Genomic DNA, 27,952 nt, shown 5'->3' on the forward strand with positions numbered 1-27,952 from the left:
CTGCTTATCTGGTGCTTTTTTAAAGCAGAGGCTGGATGGCCATCTATTGGGAGGGTTCTAATTGTATCTCCTTGCCTGGGAGTCTGCTTATCTGCTTCCCTGGTGCTTTTTTAAAGCAGAGGCTGGATGGCCATCTTTTGGGAGGGTTCTAATTGTATCTCCTTGCCTGGGAGTCTGTTTATCTGCTTATCTGGTGCTTTTTTAAAGCAGAGGCTGGATAGCCATCTATTGGGAGGGGTCTAATTGTATCTCCTTGCCTGGGAGTCTGCTTATCTGCTTATCTGGTGCTTTTTTAAAGCAGAGGCTGGATGGCCATCTATTGGGAGGGTTCTAATTGTATCTCCTTGCTTGAGAATCTGGGGAAGTTTGCTTATCTGGTGTTTTTTTAAAGCAGAGGCTGGATGGCCATCTGTTGGGAGGGTTTTAATTGTATCTCCTTGCCTGGGAGTCTGCTTATCTGCCTATCTGGTGCTTTTTTAAAGCAGAGGCTGGATAGTCATCTGTTAGGACAGGTCCTTTTTTCTCTCTCAAGTTTCTCCTCTTTTTTTCTTTCAAGTCATCCTGCATAAAGGTAACTATCATGTCTCCAGTGGGTTAGTGAATTGATGTCCTTTTGGATTGAAAAAATATTTTCAAGCTATTGATGGTTGAATATGTGGGTACAGAGTTGGTTCAGATAACTTCATATAGCTTTATCAAACCACTTCTTCTTCTTCTTCTTTTAAAATATTTATTCAGGTTTTACATATATATGATAAAAGAAACATGGCAATGCCAAAAGACAAAAGAAAAAGAGAAAAAATAAAAAGGGGGAAAATGTAAAAATAAAATAAAATCAAAAAATAAAGTTCCCTACTTCTGGTCTGTAGGATTCAGGAAGAAAGGCAAGTGGGGTTTATTTATCTGTGGAATAATGTCCAGGGTGGGAGAAAGAGGTCTTGTCTGTTTGAGGCAAGTGTGAATGTAGCAATACAGTAGAGTCTCACTTATCCAACATAAACAGGCCGGCAGAAGCTTGGATAAGCGAATATCTTGGATAATAAGGAGGGATTAAGGAAAAGCCTATTAAAAATCAATTTAGGTTATGATTTTACAAATTAAGCACCAAAACATCATGTTATACAACAAATTTGACAGAAAAAAGTAGTTCAATACGCAGTAATGCTATGTAGTAATTACTGTATTTACGAATTTAGCACCAAAATATCACGATATATTGAAAACATTGACTACAAAAATGTGTTGGATAATCCAGAACGTTGGATAAGTGAGACTCTGCTATACTTTTATTTTTGAGCTATTGGTTTTTTTTGGGGGGTGGCAAAATTCGGGGGGGGATGGCAAAATTCGGGAGGGGGCACCAAAATTCTGTTCGCTTACACTTGAAAATTATCTAGGGCCGGCTCTGCCTTCAAGATAAATATACTCACCACTCTAAACTGGTCCTCATAGGATTTGGTTTCCAGACCATTGACCATTTTGAGCACCTTTCTGTAAACGTCCAGGTTGTCCATATTCTTCTTGAGTTGGGGTGCCCAAAACTAGACCCAATAACTATTTTGAGGGCGATCTTTACCACGAAAGTTGGAGTTTGAAAAATAAGGTAGGAGCAATAGCTTCTCTGGCATGATGGACCTTTGTCATGTTCCACAATTTGTGCAAGAGTAAACCCTATTCCTCCTATAGTGGCAAGCAGGGATGCTCAAAAGGGTTGCCCAAAGAAGTTGGGGAGCCATTGTGTTGTCTGCTGAGTGAGCTATCTGGAAATCCCAGGACAGGTTTGTGTAATGGGGTGCTCAGAACAGGCTAAACTTATGGGAATCAGCTAATGGTTTGATCATTGGTCTACAACGCTATAGAGACCGTCGCCATACCCAGAATGAATAGAAAGTTGCCCTGTTGTAGATGACGGAAGAGATAACAGTAAGAAAGATCCTTTGAGAGGCCAAAAAGTCAGGTTTATTATATTCAGCTGAAGACTCTGGAAGTGGAATCTCTTCCGAAAGAAAAACCAGAGCCTCGATCAAGGCATTGACTTGCCTTTTATACATTTTCAGACAAAGAACATGCTTCTACATACATCTCGTCATTAGTACGTCACTTCACATGCGTACATACATGGGCATAAATATGCACAAACAGCATTTTTCTATTTAAGCACTCTTATTTATTTATTTCGTGTCAAAAGCAATGGTACAGCAAATACATTTCAAATAATGGAAATAAAATAGAAAAGAAAAGAGATCACAAGCAACTAAATAGTTTTGGACCAAAAGAGGGCAACAGCAACCGCATTGTCTGTAGCTTTAAACAACTCCTCCTCCGAACATGAGGCAGGGCATTGTGGGCAAGCATACATATGCTGAGTTGTTTGTTCAGCTCCACAGTCACACAAGGTGGAGGATTCCTCCAGGTAGTGCCACCTTGCCAAGTTGATTTAAGCACTCTTTTTATTTATTTATTTAAGCACTCTAAAAGCCTGTAGCAAGTCACAGATCCCAAGAGAGATCCATGAAGAGGCCACTCTTGGCCTGTCAAGCTGTACTAGGAACCAATTCACACTGGAATGTATAGAAAATAGTCCCCCCTTCCTCTCTTGTTCTAAAAGTTGCAGTTGTGTGCCTTTAAGTCACTTCCAACTATGAAACCTGTGACAGGGTTCTCAACCTGTAGCTCCCCAGATGTTTTGGCCTTCCACTCCCAGAAATGGCTGGGATTTCTGGGAGTTGTAGGCCAAAACACAACTCCCAGACACAGGTTGAGAACCACTGCACTAAACAGTGTTTCCCAAACTCTGGGTGTAAGAAGGAAAATCCACTTAAACATCAGAAAGAACTTCCAAACAGTTAGCCCTTGCGACTATGATAGTCTGGTTTTGAAGCTCCGTGGGCTGTCCCCTATTGGATATCTTTAGACAGACTTGATGGACATCTTTCAAGAGTGCTTTAGCTGTGTATTCCTTGTGGCAAGGGGTGGACTAGATGGCCTGGGAAGTTCCTTCTGCCTGTATGACTCTTCTATTCTTTAATTCTCATTTCCTGTGCTTCAAGACTCCAAATGTTGCTTTTGACTTCTATATTTTCTGCATTTGCTGACCATCAGCATTGGTTGAGCAAGTCTTTCCAATCCCCCGGGCGCCCTTCCAGTAGAAACGGATGTGTTTAAAAACCAGGAGGCTCACAAAACTCAATTGTTCAAACTCTCCCGGTCCCAGTCTGTGCCTCAAAGTGCCACTTGGATGAGAGAGCCCTACGATACTTCTGGAAGAGGGGTCCTCAAACTTTTTAAGCCGAGGGCCGGTCCACAATCCTTCAGACTGTTGAGGGGCCGGATTATCATTTGAAAAAAATACAAACAAATTCCGATGCACAGTGCTTATGTCTTATTTGTAGTGCAAAAACAACAACAACAACGAAAGAACAATACAATATTTAAAAATAAAAACAATTTTAACCAACACAAACCGATCAGGATTTCAATGGGAAGTGTGGACCTGCTTCTGGCCAACGAGATAGTCAAGTTAATTAGGGTTGTTGTTGTTGTTGTTGTTGTTGTGTGCCTGCAAGTCATTTCAGACTTTGGGTGAGCCTAAGTCTAAAATTTATTTATTATTTATTTACTGCATTTATTTACTACATTTGTATCACACCCTTCTCACCCCAAAGGGGACTCAGAGTGGCTTACAAATTATATGTACATACAATATATTATATTATTAGCATAGCACAATACTAGCATTATATATCACTATATTGAACTATACCACTATACTGTAATATTATTAGTAATATTATATGTAATGTACAATATATAATTAATATTATTATATGGTATTATTATTAGTGTTATATTGTATTACATTATAATATTATTATCAATATTATATGTAGATACATTATAGTATATTATAAAACTGAGGGCGGGGGCCAGGTAAATGACCTCGGAGGGCCACATCCGGCCCGCGGGCCTTAGTTTGGGGACCCCTGTTCTGGAAGATAAGGAAGCAGTCTTTGCGAGATTTTAGAAAGGGGTGTAAATGTTGTTTGATAGGTATTCACTGGAGCCTTCAAAGCAAGCTGTTAGGAGTGCAGGAGTGCAGTTCTCCTTGGGACATAAAGCAGCTAAAAAGGTGATTAAGGGGGTGAGCAGCCAAAAAACCCAACAACAATACTAGCCTTCAAGCTCTAATCACGTCAAGTTTCACAGGCCTTTAATATGCTTTTAACTTGTGTCCTTTTCTTACCAAAGCCTGTCCCTTCCATAAGCAACGTTCTTCCAGATGCTTGCTGTGTAGTGCCCATGCCTGATTTAGGGTGATTACTCTGATTACTCAAGGGTCCTCAAACTTTTTAAGCAGAGGGCTGGTCCACAATCCTTCAGACTGTTGAGAAGCCGAATTATCATTTGAGGGGGAAAAAAATGAACAAATTCCTATGCACACTGCATATGTCTTATTTGTAGTGCAAAACAACAACAACAACAACCATGAAAGAACAATACAATATTTAAAAATAAAACAATTTTAACCAACATAAAACTATCAGGATTTCAATGGGAAGTGTGGTCCTGCTTCTGGCCAATGAGATAGTCAAGTGAATTAGGACTGTTGTTGTTGTTGTTGTGTGCCTTCAAGTCATTTCAGACTTTGGGCAAGCCTAAGTCTAAAATTTATTTATTTATTTGTTTTTTATTTATTTACTACATTTATATCCTGCTCTTCTCACCCCGAAGGCGACTCAGAGTGGCTTACAAATTATATGTAAAGTAAATGTAAAGGTTTCCCCTGACGTTAAGTCCAGTCGTGTCCGACTCTGGGGATTGGTGCTCATCTCCATTTCTAAGCCAAAGAACCGGCGTTGTCCGTAGACACCTCCAAGGTCATGTGGCCAATGGCATGACTGCATGGAGCGCCGTTACCTTCCCGCCGGAGCGGTAACTATTGATCTACTCACATTGGCATGTTTTCGAACTGCTAGGTTGGCAGAAGCTGGAGCTGACAGCGGGCGCTCATTCCGCTCCCGAATTTGAACCTGGGACCTTTCGGTCTGCAAGTTCAGCAGCTCAGTGCTTTAACACACTGAGCCACCGGAGGCTCCTCAAATTATATGTACATACAATATATTATATTATTAGCATAAGTACAATATTAGCACCATATATTGCTATATTGTACTATACTACTATACTGTAATATTATTAGTAACATTGTATGTAATATATAATATATAATTAATATTATTATATGGTATTATTATTATTATATTGTGTTACATTATAATATTATTATCAATATTATATGTACATACAATATATAATATTATTAGCATAGTACAATATTAGCATCATGCATTGCTATATTGTACTATACCACTGTACTGTAATATTATTAGTAACATTATATGTAATATATAATATATAATTAATATTACTATATGGTATTTTTATTATTATATTGTGTTACATTATAATATTATTATCAATATTATATGTACATACAATATATTATATTATTAGCATAGTACAATATTAGCATCATGCATTGCTATATTGTACTATACCACTGTACTGAAATATTATTAGTAACATTATATGTAATATATAATATATTATTAATATTACTATATGGTATTATTATTATTATATTGTGTTACATTATAATATTATTATCAATATTATATGTACATACAATATATTACATTATTAGCATAGTACAATATTAGCATCATATATTGCTATATTGTACTATACCACTGTACTGTAATATTATTAGTATCATATATAATATATAATATATAATTAATATTACTATATGGTATTATTATTATTTTATTGTGTTATATTATAATATTATTATCAATATTATATGTATACTAGCTGTTCCCGGCCACGCGTTGCTGTGGCAAAGTATGGTGGTATGGGAAATAAAGTATTGAGGAATTGTTGATAGTTAAGGTAAAGGGTCCCCTGGGCTGAGTGGGTTGCTAGGAGACCAAGTGAACAGAGCTTAGCCTTCTAACTGGCAGCAACTGGATAAAAACAATTATTCCTCTCCCTCTAATTAGGACTTTATTTTTCTTTTCTTTTTGTTGTATCAACCTAGAGGCATGGATGTGGTGTTGTGCTGTCAATTTTCGAGGTTGTGGGGTGTTTACTTTTGTTGTTTTGTCCGCTGCCGTGATGCCATCACTCTTTTATATATATAGATACAATATATTATATTATTAAAACTTATATAAAAATATTATATTATAAAACTGAGGGCTGGGGCCAGGTAAATGATCCTGGAGGGTTGCATCCGGCCCGCGGGCCTTAGTTTGGGGACCCCTGCTCTGAGATCTTTGTGCAGGGAGAGAACCCCAACAAAAGCGTTTGGACCCGTTTTGCTCTTTGTTCTGCGTTTGGACCCGTTTTCTCCGCTCTTCCCGTCATATGATGGGTGGCTGCGGCATCACAACCTTCACCCTTTTGCCAACCGTTCTTTGTTATGCCAGGATGTGGGTTTCCTGTGCCAAGGACAGGCCTTCTCTTGTGTCCCAAAGAGGGGAACAACCCCAGGCACTGTGCTGTGCTCCTTCGCCCAGACCTTCCCCTTCCATCTATCTGTGCTGGAAACGTGGTCCTGGTATAATACAAGAACTGCCATAATGGCGTGATTGTGTGCCTCTTGAGCACCTCCTTAGAATCAAAGAATCCTAGAGATGGAAGAGATCCCAAGGACCCCATAGAGTAAAATAATAAATGCAATAATAATAATAATAAGATCAGAGTGAAATAATAAATGTATTATTATTAATAATAATAAAAATAGAGTAAAAGAAATGTAATAGGAGCAACAATAATAGAGAAAAATAATAAATGTACCACATATTCTCGAGCATAAGCTGACCCAAATATAAGCCAACCAGGACCCTCATCCGAGTATAAGCCGAGGGGGGCTTTTTCAGTCTTAAAAAAAGGGCTGAAAAACTAGGCTTATACTCGAGTATATACAGTAACTGAATTTTTACTACCAATGCTATTTAATTATGTTTTAATGTTTATACAACAAAGTGGGGTATAAATAAACATAATAATAATAATAGCTATAATAATAATAATAATAATAATAATAATAATAATAATAATAATAATAATAATAATATCAGAACAAATGCAATTAAGGCCAAGATTGAAAAATCAGCTGATGACCCAAAATGCAGACTGTGCAAGGAAGCTGACGAAACCATGGATCATATCCTCAACTGCTGTAAGAAAACCGCACAGACAGACTACAAACAGAGGCACAACTATGTGGCCCAAATGATTCATTGGAACTTATGCCTCAAGTACCACCTCCCAGCAGTAAAGAACTGGTGGGATCACAAACCTGCAAAAGTATTGGAAAATGAGCACGCAAAGATACTGTGGGACTTCCGAATCCAGACTGACAAAGTCCTGGAACACAACACACCAGACATCACAGTTGTGGAAAAGAAAAAGGTTTGGATCATTGATGTCACCATCCCAGGTTTGACGAAAAACAACAGGAAAAACTCAGCCGCTATCAGGACCTCAAGATTGAACTTCAAAGACTCTGGCAGAAACCAGTGCAGGTGGTCCCGGTGGTGATCGGCACGTTGGGTGCTGTGCCAAAAGATCTCAGCCGGCATTTGGAAACAATAGACATTGACAAAATTACGATCTGCCAACTGCAAAAGGCCACCCTGCTGGGATCTGCACGCATCATCCGAAAATACATCACACAGTCCTAGACACTTGGGAAGTGTTTGACTTGTGATTTTGTGATACGAAATCCAGCATGTCTATCTTGTTTGCTGTGTCATAATAAAATAATAATAATAATTACTTCTAAAGGAATTTATATGCTAGCCATTGTGCCAAACAACTACTCTGAGAATATGCCTTGCCTGTAACTAGCTTCATATTACTGCCCTGAAGCTGCAAAACAGATGTAATTGCTTTTCCCTAAAGAACGGTTTTTAGCTCTTCCGCCCGGCCTGGTTACAGCTCTTCATTAGGCCTCCATGTTCCTGGAATTAGCCATGCTCTGGGTGGCTGTCGGAGGTGAAATATTGAGAAGGAGCTGATGTCCAAGTGACCGGAAAACTCTCCATGAGTGACTCAGCCAAGAGAAGAAGGGCTCAAGGCACGGGATGAAGGTCCCCAGCCCATTAGCTTAGTGGATAGCCAAGGGTCCTCCTCTGTGGGTGGAATAAAGTCCTCCATTGGAAGGGTGGCCGTGAGCACAGTCCTTCTTTTGAAGGCATTCTCTGTGAAGGGTTTTGTCCTGTTCAAGTCTAAATCAAAGATAAAGAACCATAAGGAAGAGAGAGCAGAAAACTTCAAGAGACCCATCATCCACCGTTAGCAGCTCCTGGACAGTATGCTTAGCAGGACTGTGGGATTAACTGATCTGACACAATGATGGAGATGCATGGTAATTGCTGCTTAAATTATAAATACCCTTTCTTATTTTGCAATCTGTAGCTATAAATTGGCCAAAGTGGTTCTCAAACATTGGCCTTTCAAGACCCAGAATCATTGGCAAAACAAAAGACATGTCCCCCAAACAAACAAACTGGAAGTTAAAGTTTGAGAACTGCCGAATTAGTGTTTAGTGTTTTGTACAAAATAGGACCTCTGTTTTGTCCTTAGCTTTGGTGATGTTGGCTTGCATCTGCAGACCAGATGAATGCCCAGCCGTCAACACCTATATTATGTCTCCCACAGAATCCCAGCCAGTTGGCATGGACTCAGATTCTCTTCAGCCTTGAAATCAGTCTACAAAATCTAACAGAAGCTAAGGGTCGCCATAGGTTGCCATAACAATAATAATAATAATAATAATAATAATAATAATAACAACAACAACAACAACCAGGTGGTCCCGGTGGTGATGGGCACATTGGGTGCCGTTCCAAAAGATCTCAGCCGGCATTTGGAAACAGTAGACATTGACAAAATTACGATCTGCCAGCTGCAAAAGGCCACCCTGCTGGGATCTTGGGAAGTGTTCGACTTGTGATTTTGTGATATGAAATCCAGCATATCTATCTTGTTTGCTGTGTCATAATAAAATAATAATAATAATTTTATTTTTATACCCCGCCACCATCTCCCCAGAGGGACTTGGGGCGGCTCACAGATATAAAACAAGCATACAGTGGTATCAAATATAACTCAAATATGGGATTTGGGTTGTCCAACATGGTTCCTGTAAACCCACCCAAGTGCATCCATTCTGCCTGCAGTTTTGTTTCAGCAAACAGAACAGCTTTTCTTGGTTATTCTTTAAGCTTTGAACTTGTTGTGTAGATCAGCCAAAGAGTCCTCCTCCTTTTTGTGTTTCCACCCCCACTTTGCCCAGATTTCAAAGCTAGCTGTGATGCCGTGATCATTGTCAGTGTGATTTTTTTCAGCCACATCCCCTTCTCTGGAACACTGTGCTTGCAAATGCCTTGGGAGAAAGAGTGCAGGTTGACGGACCTTCTGCAACGCGATGAATTCTCTCTCTAATACATACACATTTTAATACACAACCACTGAAGTAGGAACATGGCACAACTGTCAGGATATATGAACAGCCTAAGCATTTCTTTTCATTGAATGGTTTTCAATGAAAAGCCTGGCTGCCATCGTCCCACTTGTGACCGAGAGGTCAACATGCATTTCTGCTGGTCTAGCCCACATGAAACTTGTTTCTTGCGCATTGTTGTGCTCCATGCTGGATTTGCCTCAGCCACTTCTAATTCTTGGGATTGCCGGCGTTTGGTATCAACACAATTTCCTTGTGCTGCCGTTGGGCGAAACCTGGCTCCAGCCACTCCTGATGTATTCCAATCAGTTCCTTTATTCATTTATCCCTGTTTTCCATTTTGTTCAATTTTATGTTAACAGGAGCGCTGTTTTCTCTGCTGTTGTCGTGTGGCTGGTTCAGAAGAAGTTTTAAATGGGTTCTGTCAACTCCAAATTGGCCAGAGGTTGCTCATCCGCCTTGATCCTGAGCAGGTTGAATGTAGACCCCAGATTTTGTTAGTGTTAATGGAAACACTAGCTATTTCTCAACCTGGGTCCTTTGCACCTCGAAACCGGCTCTATTTTGGAATGTTGCAAATCTTTCCTTCCTAGTCCCAAAATGTTTACCTTGCCTAAAATGCCAGCAGGTTAATTATTACTCACATTGTGTCACGCCCAAGGCTACGGAGCACCAAGAACCATACACGGAGGCCAATAAACTATCTAATATCTTTATTAAGGAAATATATAAGAATAATAAAAGCAAGTAACAAATATAGTCCAGAAGCAGACCTTTCAAATGAGGTCAAATATAGTCCAGAAATAGTTTGTCCAATAAATGATATTAGAGTTCAAAGTTAAATCCCAAACCGAAACACACACTATTGCCAAGCAATAGTGTGGGGAAACGTCCAGGGTCTTTCAGGGTCCAAGGTAAAAATCCACAACAAGGTACGAGGCAAGACTTGATTCTTGGAGCAAGGTCCGTGGCTAAGAGCGAAGCGAGGCAATTCTTGAATACTTGGAAAGACAAGGCAGTTCTTGAATACTTGGATTGGCAAGGCAAGGAAGCTGGGTTTGCGGACTTGCGAAGTCCACACTAGACTGGGACACCAAATCACTCCTGTAGCTGCTCTGTTGACTCCGCACGGATCCAACCGTGCCAGGCACCTATATCTGGGTCTCGTTTTCCCGCCAAACAGGTGTCCAGCGTTCTCTTTCCCTAGAGAATGGAAAACGAAAGCCAGTTTTCTCCAGATGTGATACTCCCTAGATTTTCCCAAGGGAAGCATGGCTAATCAGTGTCTTGTTTAGCTGGATTCTCAGACTCCTGTGAATCTGCTCCCTTTCTCTCCTTTCCGCAGTATAGGACTGTCTCCTGGCAAAAGGAGGCGAGGATTGCTCAAGGTCTTTTTAATTGCTTCTTGGGCAAAAACATCAACATCGGGCATCTGAAAGGATTCCGGCTGTTGTTGATCCGGAGAAAACCCCATGTTTTCATCCTCATCTGCCACAGGGACACTAGGAGCGGGACTACAAGGCCCATGAGTCATCACACATTGTAGTCTTCCTTCTGGCAGGAAGTACAGGGATGGGAATCCTGCAGTCTGCCAGATGTTGCTGAACTGCAGCTCCCATTATTCCAGGGACTATACCAGTGATTGCCAACCTATGACATGCGTGTCAGCACTGACACGTCTAGCCATTTTTGCACTGCCGCATGCAGATTGATTGGATGACTAATGTCTTTTGTGGCCAAATTTGGTGTGATTTCGTCCAGTGGTTTTCTTGTTTACTCCATGGGAATTATGCACATTACACACACACACACACACACACACACACACACACACACACAAATAAATAATTCTATTATTATTCTATTGTTATTGCAGTATATTATTATATTATTACTATTACATTATTATTATATTATTCATTATTCATGACTACATTGAAACTACAATAGAGAGAAATCAGCGTGGAAACTGCAAGAGGTACCATAGATTGTAGTACGTGGAAATAATTGTAGTAAATAGTTTTTGATTTATTAAATACAGTTATATATTACAATTATATATTTTTGTTATTTATACTATATATATTGTTAAAAGATGTTTTTTTTTCTTGAAGTGACACACCATCCAAGTCATGCTAGGTTTTTTGGTGAATTTTGACACAACAAATTTATTTATTACAATATTTATATCCCGCCCTTCTCACCCAACAGGGGACTCAGGGCGGCTTACAATAAAACGCATATATAAAAATTGTACAATACACCATCAATCAGTTAAAAAATTAACTTACAAATGCAAAAGGTTGCCCATCATTGGACTATACAAACCCATGGAGGTGGAGTTCAGCCACATTCAGAGGACCCCACGACTCCCAAATCTGATTCAGTATGTATGACTCCAAGGCATTGTTGCATCACTGTATGAATCTGGATAGGATCAGCCACATATCTCATTTAGGAGACGGCAATAAAGCTAGCGTGGTGGTGGTGACAACACCAGATAGCCACTTAAGATGGTAAGGAATTGCAAGGTGAACATGTTTTATTTTTTTCTGCCTTGCTGGAACTTCTCCTTCCTCCCTTTCTTAAACATGGAAACCCACATCCATTTGGCCCACCTCTGTTACGGATTCTCATTCTTTCTGCAAACATTGCCCAAAAATGTTTGACTCCTTCCGAACCAGCTGGCATGGAAAGCAGTGCTCCGTGTTCATTTTATTTCAATTTTTTTTTTGCATTTGAAATTTGTATCCCTCCCTCCCCATTTGTGTTCCATTCTGTTGTCCTCACGGTTCTATTTGTTTCCCAGTTACTCAGCACATTAAAGAACTCCTGGAAATGAACAGTAAGAAGAAGTCCAAAGTGAGAAAGAAACCCAAGCCCTATATCGAAGAACACGATGGTAGGGTGCCACGGGCGGGCGCTCTCGAGCCCCTCCCTCTCTCCGTAGACATAGATGCCAACTCCGCTTTGTTTCCTCTGCAGCTTCTTTAGCCTCCACTCAGCCTTTTCCTTCTTAACATTGGCTTCACGCTTCTCTCTTTGCCCCCCCCCTCCCCTTTTAACGGCTAATTTCAGACGTGCCTCTTCAGCAGCCAAGCTCAGGTTGACCGCTGCCCATTGTGCTTCCGTCAGAAAGGCCCTTGGCCATGTGTTGGCCTTGGAAGGACTGGTTTTGCTTGGGATCCAAGGCTTGCAGAGGCGGGTGGGTAGGCGGGCAGGTGGGCAGGCAACCACCTGGCAACCTCATGCGACCACACAACGGCATGGGCAGCGATGCACATGAAACGGAGCCATGCTGGCACAAACACGGCTGGCCGCTCTCTCACCCCAAGAGGCGGTTAAGCACCTGTTTGCTCGTCACTCATTTCTGACTAATGTGCCGCACATGAGCAGGGCTGTCAGGAGCTTGTTCGCATGCAAGGCAGCTGCGTTGCATTTTGATGTGGGAGGACAGCTCACTGTTCAGGCCTAGTTGCTGGTGTCTTAATATTATATGGGTTCTCTAGACCAAATGCTTACAATGGCGTGTGACAGCGATGAGGTGACAGTGATAATAATGGTGTTGTTGTTGTTATTGTGGTTGTTATCTTCATTCGCAATTAGCACTAATACTAATGGTACTTAAGTTTAATGTCCAAGATCAGGGGTCCCCAAACTAAGGCCCGGGGGCCGGATGCGGCCCTCCAAGGTCATTTACCTGGCCCCCGCCCTCAGTTTTATAATATAATATTTTTATATCAGTTTTAATAATATAATATATTGTATATACATATAATATTGATAATAATCTTATGTTATACAATATAATACTAATAGTAATACCATATAATAATATTAATTATATGTTATATCTATATATATAAATGAGTGATGGCATCACGGCGAACAAAACAACAAAACTACAGGCCCCCCAACCTCGAAATTTGACAACACAACCCATCATCCACGCCTCTAGGTTGATACAACAAAAAGAAAAGAAAAGTAAAGTCCTAATTAGACTAATCTCTGCCCACTTGGTCTCCTAGCAACCCACTCAGCCCAGGGGACTGGCCGAGTTAGGCCTCACTTAGGCCTCTTCCACAGATTATCTGATTTGCACTGGATTATATGGCAGTGTAGACTCAAGGCCCTTCCACACAGCTATATAACCCATTTATAATGGACTTAATGCCAGGGGAAAACCTTTACCTTTTAATGCCAGGGGAAAACCTTTACCTTAACTACCACCAATTCCTCAATACTTTATTTCCCATACCACCAGACTTCGCCACAGCAACGCGTGGCTGGGTACAGCTAGTATTATATATTATATAATAGTATAGTGGTATAGTTCAATATAGTAATATATCATGCTAATATTGTGTTATGCTAATAATATAATGTATTGTATGTACATACAGCTGCTCTGAGTCCCCTTCGTGGTGAGAAGGGTGGGATATAAATGTAGTAAATAAATGCAGTAAATAATTAATTTTAGACTTAGGCTCGGCCAAAGTCTGACATGACCAGAAGGCACACAACAACAACAACAACAATCCTAATTAACTTGACTATCTCATTGGCCAGGAGCAGGCCCACACTTTCCATTGAAATCCTAATAGGTTTATGTTGGTTATAATTGTTTTCATTTTTAAATATTGTATTGTTCTTTCGTTGTTGTTGTTGTTGTTGCTGTACTACAAATAAGACATGTGCGTATGCATAGGAATTTGTTTGTATTTTTTTTTAAATGATAATTCGGCCCCTCAACAGTCTGAAAGTTTGTGGACCGGCCCTCTGCTTAAAAAGTTTGGGGATCCCTGTTCAAGATACTTTTCCTTTGTTGTTCTTATTTTGTGCCATCAAGTCTCTTCCGACTTTTGCCTAAGGCAAAGCTATCCGATGTGTTGCCGAAGGCTTTCATGGCCGGGATCACAGGGTTGTTGTATGTTTTCCGGGCTGTATGGCCATGTTCCAGAAGTATTATCTCCTGATGTTTCGCCCATATCTATGGCAGGCATCCTCAGAGGTTGTGAGGTATGGAGAAACTGGCCTCCAACTGACAAGAGTTCTTCTCTCACCCTGGACTTTCCACAGATATATATAAACCTTCCTTGCTTAGTTTCTCCATACCTAACAACCTCTGAGGATGCCTGCCATAGATGTGGGCGAAATGTTAGGAGAGAATACTTCTGGAACATGGCTATACGGCCTGGAAAACATATAACAACCCCAAAGCTATCCAAGTCTACTTGGCAAGATTTCTTCAGAGGAGTTTGACCAACATTGCCTTCTTCTTTGGCTGAGGCAGTGTCATTTGTCCAACAGTTTCTGACAGGTCAAGATCCTAAGGAGACCTTAAGACAAGACTATCACAGGGTTTTCTTGGCAAGGCTTCTTCAGAGGAGGTTGGCTGACATTGCTTTCATCTTAGGCTGAGATAAAGTCACTTGCCCCAAATTGACATCTCAGTCCATCAGTTGACAAACCCAGACTCTAAGGCAAACCCATCACAGGGTTTTATTGGCAAGGCATCTTCAGAGGAGGTTGGCCAGCATTGCGTTCCTCGTAAACTGAAGGCGGAAGAGATTTGAGCCCTGGTCTCACAGGATCTTAGTCAAATGCTTAAATGATACCATGCTAGCTCTTAATTTTGCATATATTATCCCCTTAATTCTTACAGCTAATTTATAAGGCACGTGATTTTTGATCGCCCTTATACCTCCTAGAACCCCTATTCAGAGTTCTACACAATTTTACTCTCTGAATGTTTAGCTATTATTATTGTCCTGGTTTTAATTCTGTTGATGTGTTTTATTGTTTTATGTTATTATAATGTTTTAATTGATTGTTCTGTGTTTTAACTTGTGTTGTTGGGCTTGGTCCCCATGTGAGCCGCCCTGAGTCCCTTCGGGGAGATGGAGGTGGGATACAAAAATAAAGTTCTTCTCTCACCCTGGACTTTCCACAGATATATAAACCTTTCTTGCTTAGTTTTCCCCATATACCTCACAACCTCTGAGGATGCCTGCCATAGATGTGGGCAAAATGGCAGGAGAGAATACTTCTGGAACATGCCCAGACAGCCCGGAAAACACACAACAACCCCAAAATTAAAGTGATTATTATAATATTATTATTACAACATCATAGTGCAGATGGGGGACAGCCCAAGAAAGAATAAATTTCCAAATCTGCCTAGTAATAATAATAATATCATCATCATCATTGTCGTCGTAATCATCTTTATTTAAATTCCACACTATCTCCCCGGAGGGACTCTGTTACTAGTGATGAAGTAACAGAGAAGGAGAGGTTGGTTTTGGAGAAATCATGGCTGGCACAAGAGAAACTGGATGTGGTTCAGTGTGGGAACCATTATGTGTTGTCCCTGTTGTCTTCTCTTGGATCACGTTGGAGAAGAATGTTTATCTCCAGTTGGAAGCATCCAAAAGATCTGGACTCCCACGATCCCACAGTTGGTAGATCTTCCATCAAGGTCTGCGCTGCCAGCCAACTTGTGTCTCTATCAAGAGATAAAATTGAGATATAAATAAATATAGCGTAATAATAACAACCTGTCACCTGCAGGCCACGCGTGGCTCTCACAGCTCCCATTGCTGCATTTTAAAGAAAACCCATGGAGAGATGTCTACTAATATTCTGTCTTGCGTTACGGTGTCTCCTGCCCGACAGAAGCTTTGTTGCACCTGTTTGAAGGAGGCTCCCTAATTTATTTAAAGCACGCTCATTGATTATGGCGTCCTTAACTGCAACTGGTTAATGGGGCTTCCAGGTGTGTCACTTAATTTAGATCCCACTCTTTATGTGTGTCTTATGTATTTAAAAATAGTTACACATTGATAGTAGGGGCAGAATGGAATGAAGACTACCTTGGGAATGCACTTGTGGGTGTTTAAAATACCATTGCTTCCTTTGGGGACTTTCTAAGGAATCATTATGGAGATGTTTGCTTTAAAGCATCTTGTCAACTTTTTAACCCCTAGTTAAACTGAGCTGGATGTGTACCAGGAGGACAAAGTGCAGAAAGTTTGTTGTCTGATTGAAGAGAGAGCCAGTTGTGGACAAAACTCTCTGAAGTGCTATTTCATGATTTTTCAAAGCTAAAGCAAAGTTGTTTGTTCATCAAGCTGGGTCTAAAATCAATTAAATTATTGCAGTCAAATTAAATTATTAGTTAAATTATTTCAATTATTACACTTAAATTATTAATAATTACTAATAATTATTATTTATCATTAATAATTGATGATTATTTATTATTAATTTATTATTAATTATTACAATTAGATTATTGCAGTCTCATTCCACTTTTAACCGCCATGGCAACATCCTATAGAGTCCTGGGATTTGTAGTTTGGAAACTAGATGGGATCCTGCGGTGTAAATATATAATTGAATAGTAAAGTTGAATCTTGCTTTTCCATATCTTGGCCTGAACAGTCATTAATCAGAATGGAGGCTGCAGTCAAGAAGTCAGAATAAAGCTAGGACTTGGAAAGGCAGCCATGGAGGAACTAAACAAAATCCTTCATTATTATTAAATACTAAAGTTAGGACCACCCATGCCATCTTGTTTCCCATTTCCATAAATGGTTGAGAAGAAAATCTCTGGACAGGAAGAACATCAACTTCTCTGAGATGTGCTGGGGACTAAGTCTGCAGATACTGTGGGTTGCCAAAAAGACAAATAAATGGGTCCTAGGACTCAGTCGAAGTCAGGATGATTATCATAATTTGGCCTTATCATCAGAAAAGATAAGAGTGCTTGTTAAAGTAGGAACCAAGAGGAAGACTACATTCCAGATGGATAAACCTAACCAAGGAGGTCACATCAACTGCAGGACTTGAGCTGAACTGCTGAGAACAAGGACACTTGGAGATCTCTAATTCGTAGGGTAAATCAAAGTCGAGTTGATGAGGTTAACGACAGTAAAATTCCTCCCAGTTCCTTCTATCTGGCAAAAGCGTGGGATGAGGAGTGCAAAGAGATGCATAATAGAGATCAGGTCAACACCAGAGACACCTGCGAGGCATAATGGGACGGGCACCGCTTCTAATCTTAGAGGTTTCACAGGACTCCCACCCACTTCATGCTTGCGGAAATCCTTCCAGACAAGTGCAGAGAAGTGGAAACTTCACTTCCTTGTTGTGTCGCCTTCGCTCCAGTGTCGCAACTGCCAGCAGAAATACAACCTGTTCTTGTTATTTTTAGACCTCCTCCCCCTTAAATAGAACACAGAAAAAACTCCTGACCATGTTGTCTTGTCCGGAGAATGGGGTTTAGGCTGTGATCGATGCCCAAATGATGGATGCTCCTCAGCATTTCCATACTGGCAACTTGTGAGAGGTTTGCAGCCCACTTGTTCAGTTTCCTGGATCTCACCACCTTTCAGAGATTTGTTTTCAATATCCCGGGGAAAATTTAAAAAGAGAACAGAGATTGTGAAAGAATCTGTCTTGATAAAAGAGGACTGAAAGGAGTTATTTTTTCAGCTTCTCAACCAGTTTTTTCTTGAGAGCTGCAGGGAACAGGAGACTTCCCTCTCTTACATGAGGCACGTTTGTTGGAGTTTACTAACTCAGTCCTTCTTTTTCAGAGATGAAATAATTCCATATGGATAGACTCCAACGTTTCTAGATATTAGAGTTGCCATTGCACTTCAGAATCTCTGGAAAATCTCTATAGTTCCTGGTCTCTGCCGACAGCAGATAACTATGGCTACTCCACAAGTTGGTTGTTTCAGACAGTGGTCTTAGAGTCAAAGAATCATAGAACTGGAAGACACCACAAGAGCATGAAACACAGAGAAAAAGGTCCCAAGACATTGCCACCCAGCCTCTATTTAGTGCAACATCTTCCCAGCTAATTCTTTCCAGTGTGGCTCTTAAAACCACTATGTTCTTCCTGATGTTTAGGTGGGATCTATGTTTCTTGCAATTTCAGTGGACTAATAAAAGGAGCCAAAAGAGCAATGCATTGTCTTCAGAGACCTGGAGCACTTCAGAGACGTGGACCACTGGGTAAAAGATCTAGAAGGAACCCACATTGTTTCAGAGTCCTGTGTTTGTCTCTTGTAAACTTGTTTCCCTAATTCAGTGGTTCTCAACCTGGTGTCCCCAGTTGTTTTTGGTCTTCAACTCCCAGAAATCCTAACAGCTGGTAAAGTGGATGGGATTACTGTGAGTTGTAGGCCAATAACATCTGGGGACCCCAGGTTGAGAACCACTGCCCTAATGCATGTCCCTTGCAATCTGTAGAGGCTGTGGCTTGCACATCTTGGCCCAGTGTTTCCCATTGCTCTTGCAAGAGAACCCTGAATAAATATGACCTCAAGGCCGTAAGTCTGGTTTTTGCAGCTCAGCCTCAAATATGTGTTCACTCAAGAAACCCTTGTATGAAAGTGGTTGTAGGAGAGAGCGCACTGCTGTGCATCAAAGGCTTGGGCATTCCTGGTTTGGTCAGACCCTGGGGGCTGCTGACTTCTTGAGCATGACAGATCTGGATGCTCCTTCGCAGAACAAACAAGCTGTCACCAGGAGTGATGGGCACCAAGGGAGCCAACCCTTTTTGACAAAAGATCTCCTTCGTGGGCTCTATGCTTTGATGGGGAAAGGACTGTCCTGAAGCATCAGGTACCCAAGGATTTTAGAAGGATTGAGGCAGCCATGCATGTCTGTTGGTATTTTTGTCCATTGGTACTGAGACCAACATTGAAGGGATGCAAAGAGATGGGGAACTGAACCTTCCTTTGCTTCCTTCCCTTCACTCCAAGTTCATTACTTCAGGAGCCACTTCCTTTAGTTCCAAAATTTTTGCAAGATGTTTATGGGGATTGTGTTGATGTGAGTCCTGTGCGTTGTTGGGTGAGTAAGTTTAAAGATGTTGAGGTGGGAACATGTGACTTGCATGACAAACAAAGAGTTGGACGTCCTGTGACAGCAACCACTGACTTTCACAAGCAAAAGGTTGACAGATTGATTCAGGACGATTGTCGTATCACTCGGAGAGAAATGTCAAGCATCATCAGCATTTCACAAGAACATGTGGGTCACATGATTGCTTTGCTTGGCTATTGGAAGATCTGTGCACGATGGGTCCTGTGAGACACTGGTTGCGGAAACAGAGTGTCGACTTCTTCAGTGACGGCTTCAGAAAACATGTTCATTGTTGGCAGAAATGTATCCAATTGTCTGGTGGTTATGTGGAAAAGTGAATAGTGTTAGTTAAAGAGCACATTCTAAGGATTATTTCTGTGTTTGGTTTATTAAAATACTTACTTAGGCGATCCCTCGTAGTTGGAGGATGATGGTCCTCCATTTCTTGGAAGACGCCTGTGCGTGATTTTTTTTAATGTGTGGAGGTCGGTGCACGGCCGGTCAACACACAGTCTTCACAGAGTGAGGTCACAGCAGTGGTGTGATTAACACAACGAGAGTGGCTTCTCAGTCTGTTGCAGCCTTCTTCCGCCTTCACAGCCGTTGTAACATGTATTTATTTATTTATTTATCTACAGCATTTATATTCCGCCCTTCTCGCCCCGAAGGGGACTCAGGGCGGATCACATTACACATATAGGCAAACATTCAATGCCTTTTAACATAGAACAAAGACAAGACAAACATAGGCTCCGAGCGGGCCTCGAACTCATGACCTCCTGGTCAGAGTGATTCGTTGCAGCTGGCTTGCTCTCCAGCCTGCGCCACAGCCTGCGCCATGTTATCCTCCGCCTGCTCCGCCGTTGAGGTATTTGGGTCTTTGGATTGTTCTTGGTCTGGATCCTCCCCTGTGGCCACTCCTGGGAGTGTGTGACTCCCGTGGTTGTGTCCTCAGGTTCATTGGAACACGGATTTATTAAAGTATTCCCATCCAAACCCAAGGAACGAAGGTGGAGGCATTACTTTTCATTCAACCCTCGTATGTATATTTCTGTGGGGTGTAATTTCCCCAAACAGTCTGAATATGAGCCGCTGTTGCGTATTGCTTTTGGTGTTGGACTATGACTCTGCAGTCCTTTGTGTTATCTTCCAACTCTTTGATTCTATGTCACATCTAAAGGTGGACCAGGACGTTTCCAAGCGTGGACGAAGTGTGGAGCACGCATTGGAGACAGAGCTCATGCATGCAATCCCCAGCCTTTGTTGGAAGGAGGATCTCAGGTGGAAGGGCTGGGAGAGCTCGGTGACAAAAAGGGGAAGACAGCCTTATTTGCTGCCCTCTCCGCATGTCGTTCCTGCCGTCCGTCCGAGAGGCGCATCTCCAGGCAGAGCCGCCGCACCGTGACTTTAATTGGATTACTGGACCCACGGGGGACAGACAGCGGGCGGCCGGCCTATTAATAGCTGCCTGTCTCTCCGAAAGATCAGAGTGCCAGTCAGCGGGGCTCTTCGCCGCCCTCCGGGGTGACTTGAAGGTCGTTCTCGGGGTGGATTTTCCCTTTTTCTCTTGCTGAGTTTTACCTTCTGATATTTATACAGAGATTTTGTCCTCCATTCTGTTTGTGGACTGTGTTGCTTTATAGGAGCTGACCTCTGGCCCTGCAAAGTCAAGGTGACTTTTAGTCCGGTCTTTGTAAACGGATGGGCTGCCCTGTTCAGATGATAACTTACCCAGATGATAACTTACCCGGGGCTGTGGTGCAGACGGGAGAGCAAGCCAGTGCAATTAACTGCAATGAATCACTGACCAGGAGGTCATAAGTTCGAGGCCCGCTCGGAGCTATGTTATTTGTCTTTGTCCTATGTTAAAAAGGCATTGAATGTTTGCCTAATATGTGTAATGTGATCCGCCCTGAGTCCCCTTCGGGGTGAGAAGGGCGGAATATAAATGCTGTAAATAAATAAATAAATAAATAAGTGTCTCCACAGCATTTTGAAAAGGTCTATATCAGGTATGGGCAAACTTGGGCCCTCCAGGTGTTTTGGACTTCAACTCCCACCATTCCTAACAGCTGGTAGGCTGTTAGGAATGGTGGGAGTTGAAGTCCAAAACACCTGGAGGGCCCAAGTTTGCCCATGCCTGATCTACATTAATGCCCAAATTATACATACAAAATTATGGAAAACAGATGTCTTCCATGTGACAAGCTAGACTCTGTGTGGGTGTGTATGTCTATCTATCCATGCAGATTCTTGTGGAGGTGTGTGTATTATCTATCTATGAATCTATGGTTTGCTTGGGAAGGTGGGGTCATATGATAGAACTCTACCTGGAAAGCTGGATATAAGAGGCTCACCTGTCCTGCTCCCAGACCTGGCTTTCTATCTGCAAGGGTTTTTCTTAATCTTCAGAAGAGCCCAAGAATCAGCCTTGACAGCCATCATGTGGGTTTTGTAATAGGAGGAGAAGTTTCAGTTAAAGTGAGTGGAGACTTTCTTCAGAGCTGAATTGTCAATACCTTCATCTGGCATGATGTCTTGGTTTGGGTGTTGGAGTAGGATTCTGGACTCTGTATGGGATATTTCTAGTGTTCTGCAACCTTCTGCCTGCAATATGAAAACAAGGGGTAAATACCACATGGTTTGGTGACAGAAGCTATGGCAAAGACATTGGAAATCCCCATTGATGCTAAGGGACATATATAAAAAGGTAAAGTCCAGTCGTGTCCGACTCTGGGGGTTGGTGCTCATCTCTATTTCTAAGCCGAAGAGCCGGTGTTGTCCGTAGACACCTCCAAGGTCATGTGGCTGGCATGACTGCATGGAGCGCCGTTACCTTCCCGCTGGAGCGGTACCTATTGATCTACTCACATTAGCATATTTTCAAACTGCTAGGTTGGCAGGAGCTGGAGCTGACAGCGGCTGCTCACGCCGCTCCTGGGGTTTGAACCTGGGACCTTTTGGTCTCCAGCTCAGTGCTTTAACACACTTTGTCACCGGGGCTCCCTAAGGGATATATATATATATATGTATGTATGTATAGTGACCATATGTTACATAATGACTTAGAAATTGCAACTGCTCAGTGGTTATCTGGCAAATTTGTGTTTGGTGGAGCGATACACAGGATATGTTCTTGGTCAAAACGTTGCATTGACTCGCATAAGGTTACTTAATGCCAGCCTACTTCATCCAAGCATTCTGGTTGGTGGAGTAAAATATTCAGTGTCTACTTATACAAGGGTTGAATGAAAGGTAATGCCTCCACCTTCGTAACTCCTCAACAGATGGCAGTACCGGTATGCAGCAGCTATTGGCTTGTTCAGTAGACTCTCGTCTACAGTTCCATTTCGCGGGAAGCCTTAGCGTTGAATGTTTGTGTTGTTAAAGTGCGAAGTGTGGAACCCTGCGCAGACGGTTGGTCAATGCGACTTAAGCAAGGTGCAGTCATTGAATTTTTGACAGCAGAAGGTTTCACCCCAAAGGAGATTCATCAGAGAATGCAAGCTGTTTGTGGTGATTGTGTTGATGTGAGTACTGTGCGTCGTTGGGGGAGTAAGTTGAAAGATGTTGAGGTGGGAACATCTGACTTGCATGACAAACAAAGATTTGGACGTCCTGTGACAGCAACCACCGAGTTTCACAAGCAAAAGGTTTGACAGACTGATTCAGGATGACTGTCATTTCATTCAGAGAGAAATTTCAAGCATCACAAGAACGTGTGGGTCACATTTTTGCTTTGCTTGCCCATCGGAAGATCTGTGCACGACGGGTCCTGTGAGACGCTGGTTGCAGAAACTGAGTGTTGATCTTCCATGACGGCTTCAGAAAACTTGTTCATCGCTGGCAGAAATATATCTCATTGTCTGGTGATGATGTGGAAAGGTGGACAGTGGTAGTTAAAGAGCACATTCTAAGGATTATTTCTGCATTTGATTTATTAAAATATTCCCATCCAAACCCAAGTAACGAAGGTGGAGGCATTACTTTTCATTCAACCCTCGTAGATCCTTGTGGGAACTGAGATAAAGAACAGTAAAAATCAAACTCCATTAGAGATGATGTGCTGTCAAATGATCCCTTTCATTTCAGATGCCCACCAGACCCAACAAAATGGTGTTTGAAAGTGGGCTTGGGTTCCTAGCACCCGGGAAATACTTTGCTAGAGACCTGGGACCATTGCTTCTCTTCCAAATGGACTGCTAAATGGACCAGTAGTTTGAGTTGCTTTGGGGTAGCTTCTGATGGAGTCTAGACTCACTTAGGGAGCATCAAGCACCCTATAGCATCCTATACTATTCTAGGAGTAAGAACATGATTTATTACTAGCCTTAATGAAATATAGACTTATCATAAATGCACGTTATATTATTCTTCTATATCTCTCTGCTAACCAAATGATGACATGCTGCTTGAAAATCCTGACTATTTGTATTATTATTATTATTATTATTATTATTATTATTATTATTATTATACTGTTATAATGTTATTATAATGGTATTATAATGTATTATTATACATTGTTGTACTGGAACAACAATGATTGTTTAGTTTAACTTTAACAGTTTTTGGCAGTTCTTTGTTAGAACAGTACCAATGTTAGCTGCTTCTAACCTAGCGATTTTACTCGAAGTGTTTAATCCCAGTGCTAATGCTTTTTTGCTTTTGCTTTTTAGTGTGTTTCTTTGCCAAGTACTTTTGCATTTTTATATCGCCATTTGTTCAGATATATATATATATATATAGGAGTGATGGCATCAGGGCAGCGGACAAAACAACAAAACTACTGGCCCCCCAACCTCGAAATTTGACAACACTACCCATCATCCATGCCTCTAGATTGATACAACAAAAAGAAAAGAAAAATAAAGTCCTAATTAGAGGGAGAGGAATAATTGTTTTTATCCAATTGCTGCCTGTTAGAAGGCTAAGCTCCGCCCACTTGGTCTCCTAGCAACCAACTCAGCCCAGGGGACAGGCAGAGTTAGACTTCACTTAGGCCTCTTCCACAGATTATCTAATTTGCACTGGATTATATGGCAGTGTAGACTCAAGGCCCTTCCACACAACTATATAACCCATTTAGAATCTTATATTATCTGCTTTGAACTGGATAGAGATGAGCACCAACCCCCAGAGTCAGACACGACTGGACTTAATGTCAGGGAAAAACCTTTACCCTGTACCTTAACTACCACCAATTCCTCAATACTTTATTTCCCATACCACCAGACTTTGCCACAGCAACGCGTGGCCGGGCACAGCTAGTGTGTGTGTGTGTGTGTGTGTATGTATGTGTGTGTGTATGTATATATATATACACACACACACACACACACACACACACACACACACACACACACACATATATATATATATATATATATATATATATATATATATATATATGGACACTTTAGCTTTGTTTTTGGTTTTTGGTTTTTTCTCTCTCTCTCTCCCTTTTTGATCCTTTTTAAATCGCAGTTTTCCTACTTTCTATACAATCAAATGTTCTCACTCTTTTGATGTTAATTTACTCTATCTTAAGGTAAAACTTCAATAAAAATATATTTTTAAAAAAGGCATTGAGTATAGCTGACTGGGTTTGGGAAAAATCCAGTGCAATTCTAAGTGGCAATAGTGGCAATATAATGTCTCAATTAAGGGAAGTAAAAGTACAAATCTGTTTTGCTGTGGTCAGACTTTACTTGGAACATAATTTAAGGATATCAAGTAGTTGGTGACCCAAATGTTCAAAGGTCCATTTGTGGAGCTGACACTTTAGCCTGGAAAAGAGAAACATGGGAGGCATGTTTCAATACTTGGAAAGATGTCTGGCTTGCTTTTTGTTATTCTAGAGGATAGGACACAGAGGATTGGATTCAAACTGCACTAAAGAGATCACTGAGAATTGTTTGACAGCAGAATACATGGCCTGGGAATGCGGTGGGATCTCCTTCACTGGAGGTTTTTGGACAGACGTTGGACAGCTTGGATTGTGTCTTCCTGCCTGGCGGAAGGGGGATGGATTGGCTGGCCCTTGGGGTCTCTTCTGTCTCTAAGATTCCTTGATTCTGAGTAGGTTCTGTTGCAAAAGTGGGGTGAGCAGCTGCATTGGGTGGCACAGTTGAAGCTTTAGGAACCCCAACTTTCCCCTGGTGATTTGACACCAACATGGCATGTTGCAAGTACACGATCCTTGCCAGATTCGCTGCTGGAGCAAACATTCATCAAGGGCCTTCTCCAATCATGGAGGCATCTTCTCCGTTTCTGCGAACCTGGCTTTGGAAGTGCCGCTCTCGTGTTGCTTCCCTTCGGGGCGCTGCTGGGCTTTCTCTCCTTGACCTCTTCCTCTCGGGGTGGCCCCTTGGGTTGTCCTTGCACTGACTTGTCTCTCTGTCCCCCTTCCTTTTCTCTCTTTCTCACTTTTAGGGGTGGCAATAAGCACTTACGCCAAGTATTGCTACAGCAAGCTCCAGAAAGCAGCCTTGACCGGAGCCAAGAAGGTATTTCCATTATCTACCATTTATACAGTCTTTTGAATTGGGCTTCAAAGGTGTTGAATGTGTGTTTGTCAGCACAAAATTTAAACAGATGGGCTGTGTTGTGACTCAGCCTTTGTGTGACTCTGATGAGGATTCTGGGATGCAGTTTCAAGATGATGGGATTCAGGTTCAGGATGAGTTTCAAGATTATTCTGATGGGAATTACGGGATTCAGGTGCTGTGGGAGATGAGGAGCAGGGAGGCTTTCCCATGGAAATAAATGATGTTGTTACTGATGATGGTTTTCAGGTGCAAGAAGCAGAAAGGGGAGAGTAGCTCTCAGCCTGATAACACTAACAAGCCCAGTGGCCTTGAAAGCGATGCGGCCGCTTCTCTAGATCGGGCTAGTCGTTTGGAATTTCGTGGGTTGTGCAGAAGTCTCAGAATAGCAAATAAGAGGGAGGTCAAAGGGCAAAGAAATACCTTCATGTTATGCTATGAAAACAGTCTGCTGAGAGGGAAATCTTTGTCAAAGCAATTTCCTCGCTTGAATAAAGAACCAAGTCTGCTCTCCTTTAGCCTGGATGTATTCCCGTTTCTGGGACTTTGGCCTCTTTTGAAAGGACCTTGTTTCATGCCTAATGTTTCTATGGATTTGTTTCTTACAGCCTTGTTTTTGTAACTATCTTTTGGAACCGAACTTTTACCTTTTATGAACTATCTTTTCCCTATTTCCTAATAAACTACAAAAGACTACGTTCTGTATACAGCCTGGTGTCTTTAGCAAGGTGAAGCTAACCTGAGGTGCGACAGGCTGCCACAAAGTGAGCTGTTCTCTGTTAAGGCACACAGCTTTCGTCTCTCTTGCCTCTGTGGTGGTCTTACCTTGAAGCCATGGCGTTGCTTTATGTACTTCAAGTCACAGCAATATCTCCTTCCCATTTTCACATGTCTGTATCAAATGCTCTGCATTAAACTGAGCTTCCTTTTGCCTCCCTTTCGGAGTAATGCTTCCCCCCTGTGGACACAGACTTGATTGCCGTGGATTAAGATATGTACTCCCTGCTTTCAGCTGATGCTGGGATGACATTTTCTATTCTTTTCTTTTTAAAGAAAGGTATTGTTTGATCCTGCACAGCCAAAAACACCAGTGACACTATGGAAATAAATTTGGCCCTTCACATTTGTGGGAAACCACAGTTAGCTTTATCCTCCCTACTTAACTGTCATTTAATTTACTTACATACAGTAGAGTCTCACTTATCCAAGGCTCTGGATTATCCAAGGCAGTTTTGTAGTCAATGTTTTCAATGTATCATGATATTTTGGTGCTTAATTCGTAAATACAGTAATTGCAACATAACATTACTGCGTATTGAACTGCTTTTTCTGTCAAATTTGTTGTATAACAAGATGTTTTGGTGCTTAATTTGTAAAATCATAACCTAATTTGATGTTTAATAGGCTTTTCCTTAATCCCTCATTATCCAACATATTTGCTTATCCAACGTTCTGCTGGCCTGTTTAATTTGGATAAGTGAGACTCTACTGTACACACAAAAAGTACAATATCAGTGTATCTCTATCTTTCTATGGCATTTATGACTTGGCAGGGCCGGCCGGAGATATTTTTAAATGTTAAGTGGGGGTGCTAAAAAGCGCCCCCGCCACCGGCCCCGCCTCCCACGCCCTGGCCCCGCCCAGCATGCCCTGGCCCCGCCTCCCACGCTGCGTGGGAGGCGGGGCCAGGGCGAATAGTGCTGGGGGCGGGGCCAGAGTTGGCCCCGCCCCCCGTCCAGCGTGCCCTGGCCGCGACCAGGAAGTAAGGGCAAAATGGCCTATCTGTGCTGTGCGCATGCGCACAGCCAGATAGGCCTTTTTGCCCTTACTTCCTGGTCGCGGCCGCCGATCGCCCGGGCGATCGGCGGCCGCGACCAGGAATTAAGGCCCAAATGGCCTATCTGTGCTGTGCGTATGCGCACAGCACAGATAGGCCATTTGGCCCTTAGTCTACAAACTAAGGGCAAAAAGGCCTATCTGGCAGTGC

General features: G+C 41.8%; 1 protein-coding gene and 1 long non-coding RNA gene across 4 annotated transcripts in view; one reads left to right on the plus strand and one right to left on the minus strand.

Moving 5' to 3' along the window:
• The window catches only part of LOC100567418 (rho GTPase-activating protein 39), a 302,316-nt gene that overhangs the window by 255,755 nt on the left and 18,609 nt on the right, over positions 1-27,952 (plus strand). For 2 of the 3 annotated variants that reach the window (XM_062979936.1, XM_062979934.1), the window contains exons 6-7: positions 12,345-12,437; positions 25,853-25,926. In XM_062979936.1, coding sequence (XP_062836006.1) covers positions 12,345-12,437; positions 25,853-25,926 — 167 coding nt within the window. The remainder of the gene's footprint in view (positions 1-12,344; positions 12,438-25,852; positions 25,927-27,952) is intronic. The other variant, XM_062979935.1, reaches the window with a different exon arrangement.
• Positions 15,740-26,933, minus strand: LOC103280808 (uncharacterized). Its single transcript, XR_507495.3, has 3 exons — positions 26,791-26,933; positions 21,775-22,024; positions 15,740-16,043 (listed from the first exon to the last, which is right to left on the minus strand). It is a non-coding gene; the product is annotated as an uncharacterized LOC103280808 (long non-coding RNA).

Source organism: Anolis carolinensis, chromosome 4 (genome assembly GCF_035594765.1).
Source record: "Anolis carolinensis isolate JA03-04 chromosome 4, rAnoCar3.1.pri, whole genome shotgun sequence".
Lineage (NCBI taxonomy): Eukaryota > Metazoa > Chordata > Lepidosauria > Squamata > Dactyloidae > Anolis > Anolis carolinensis.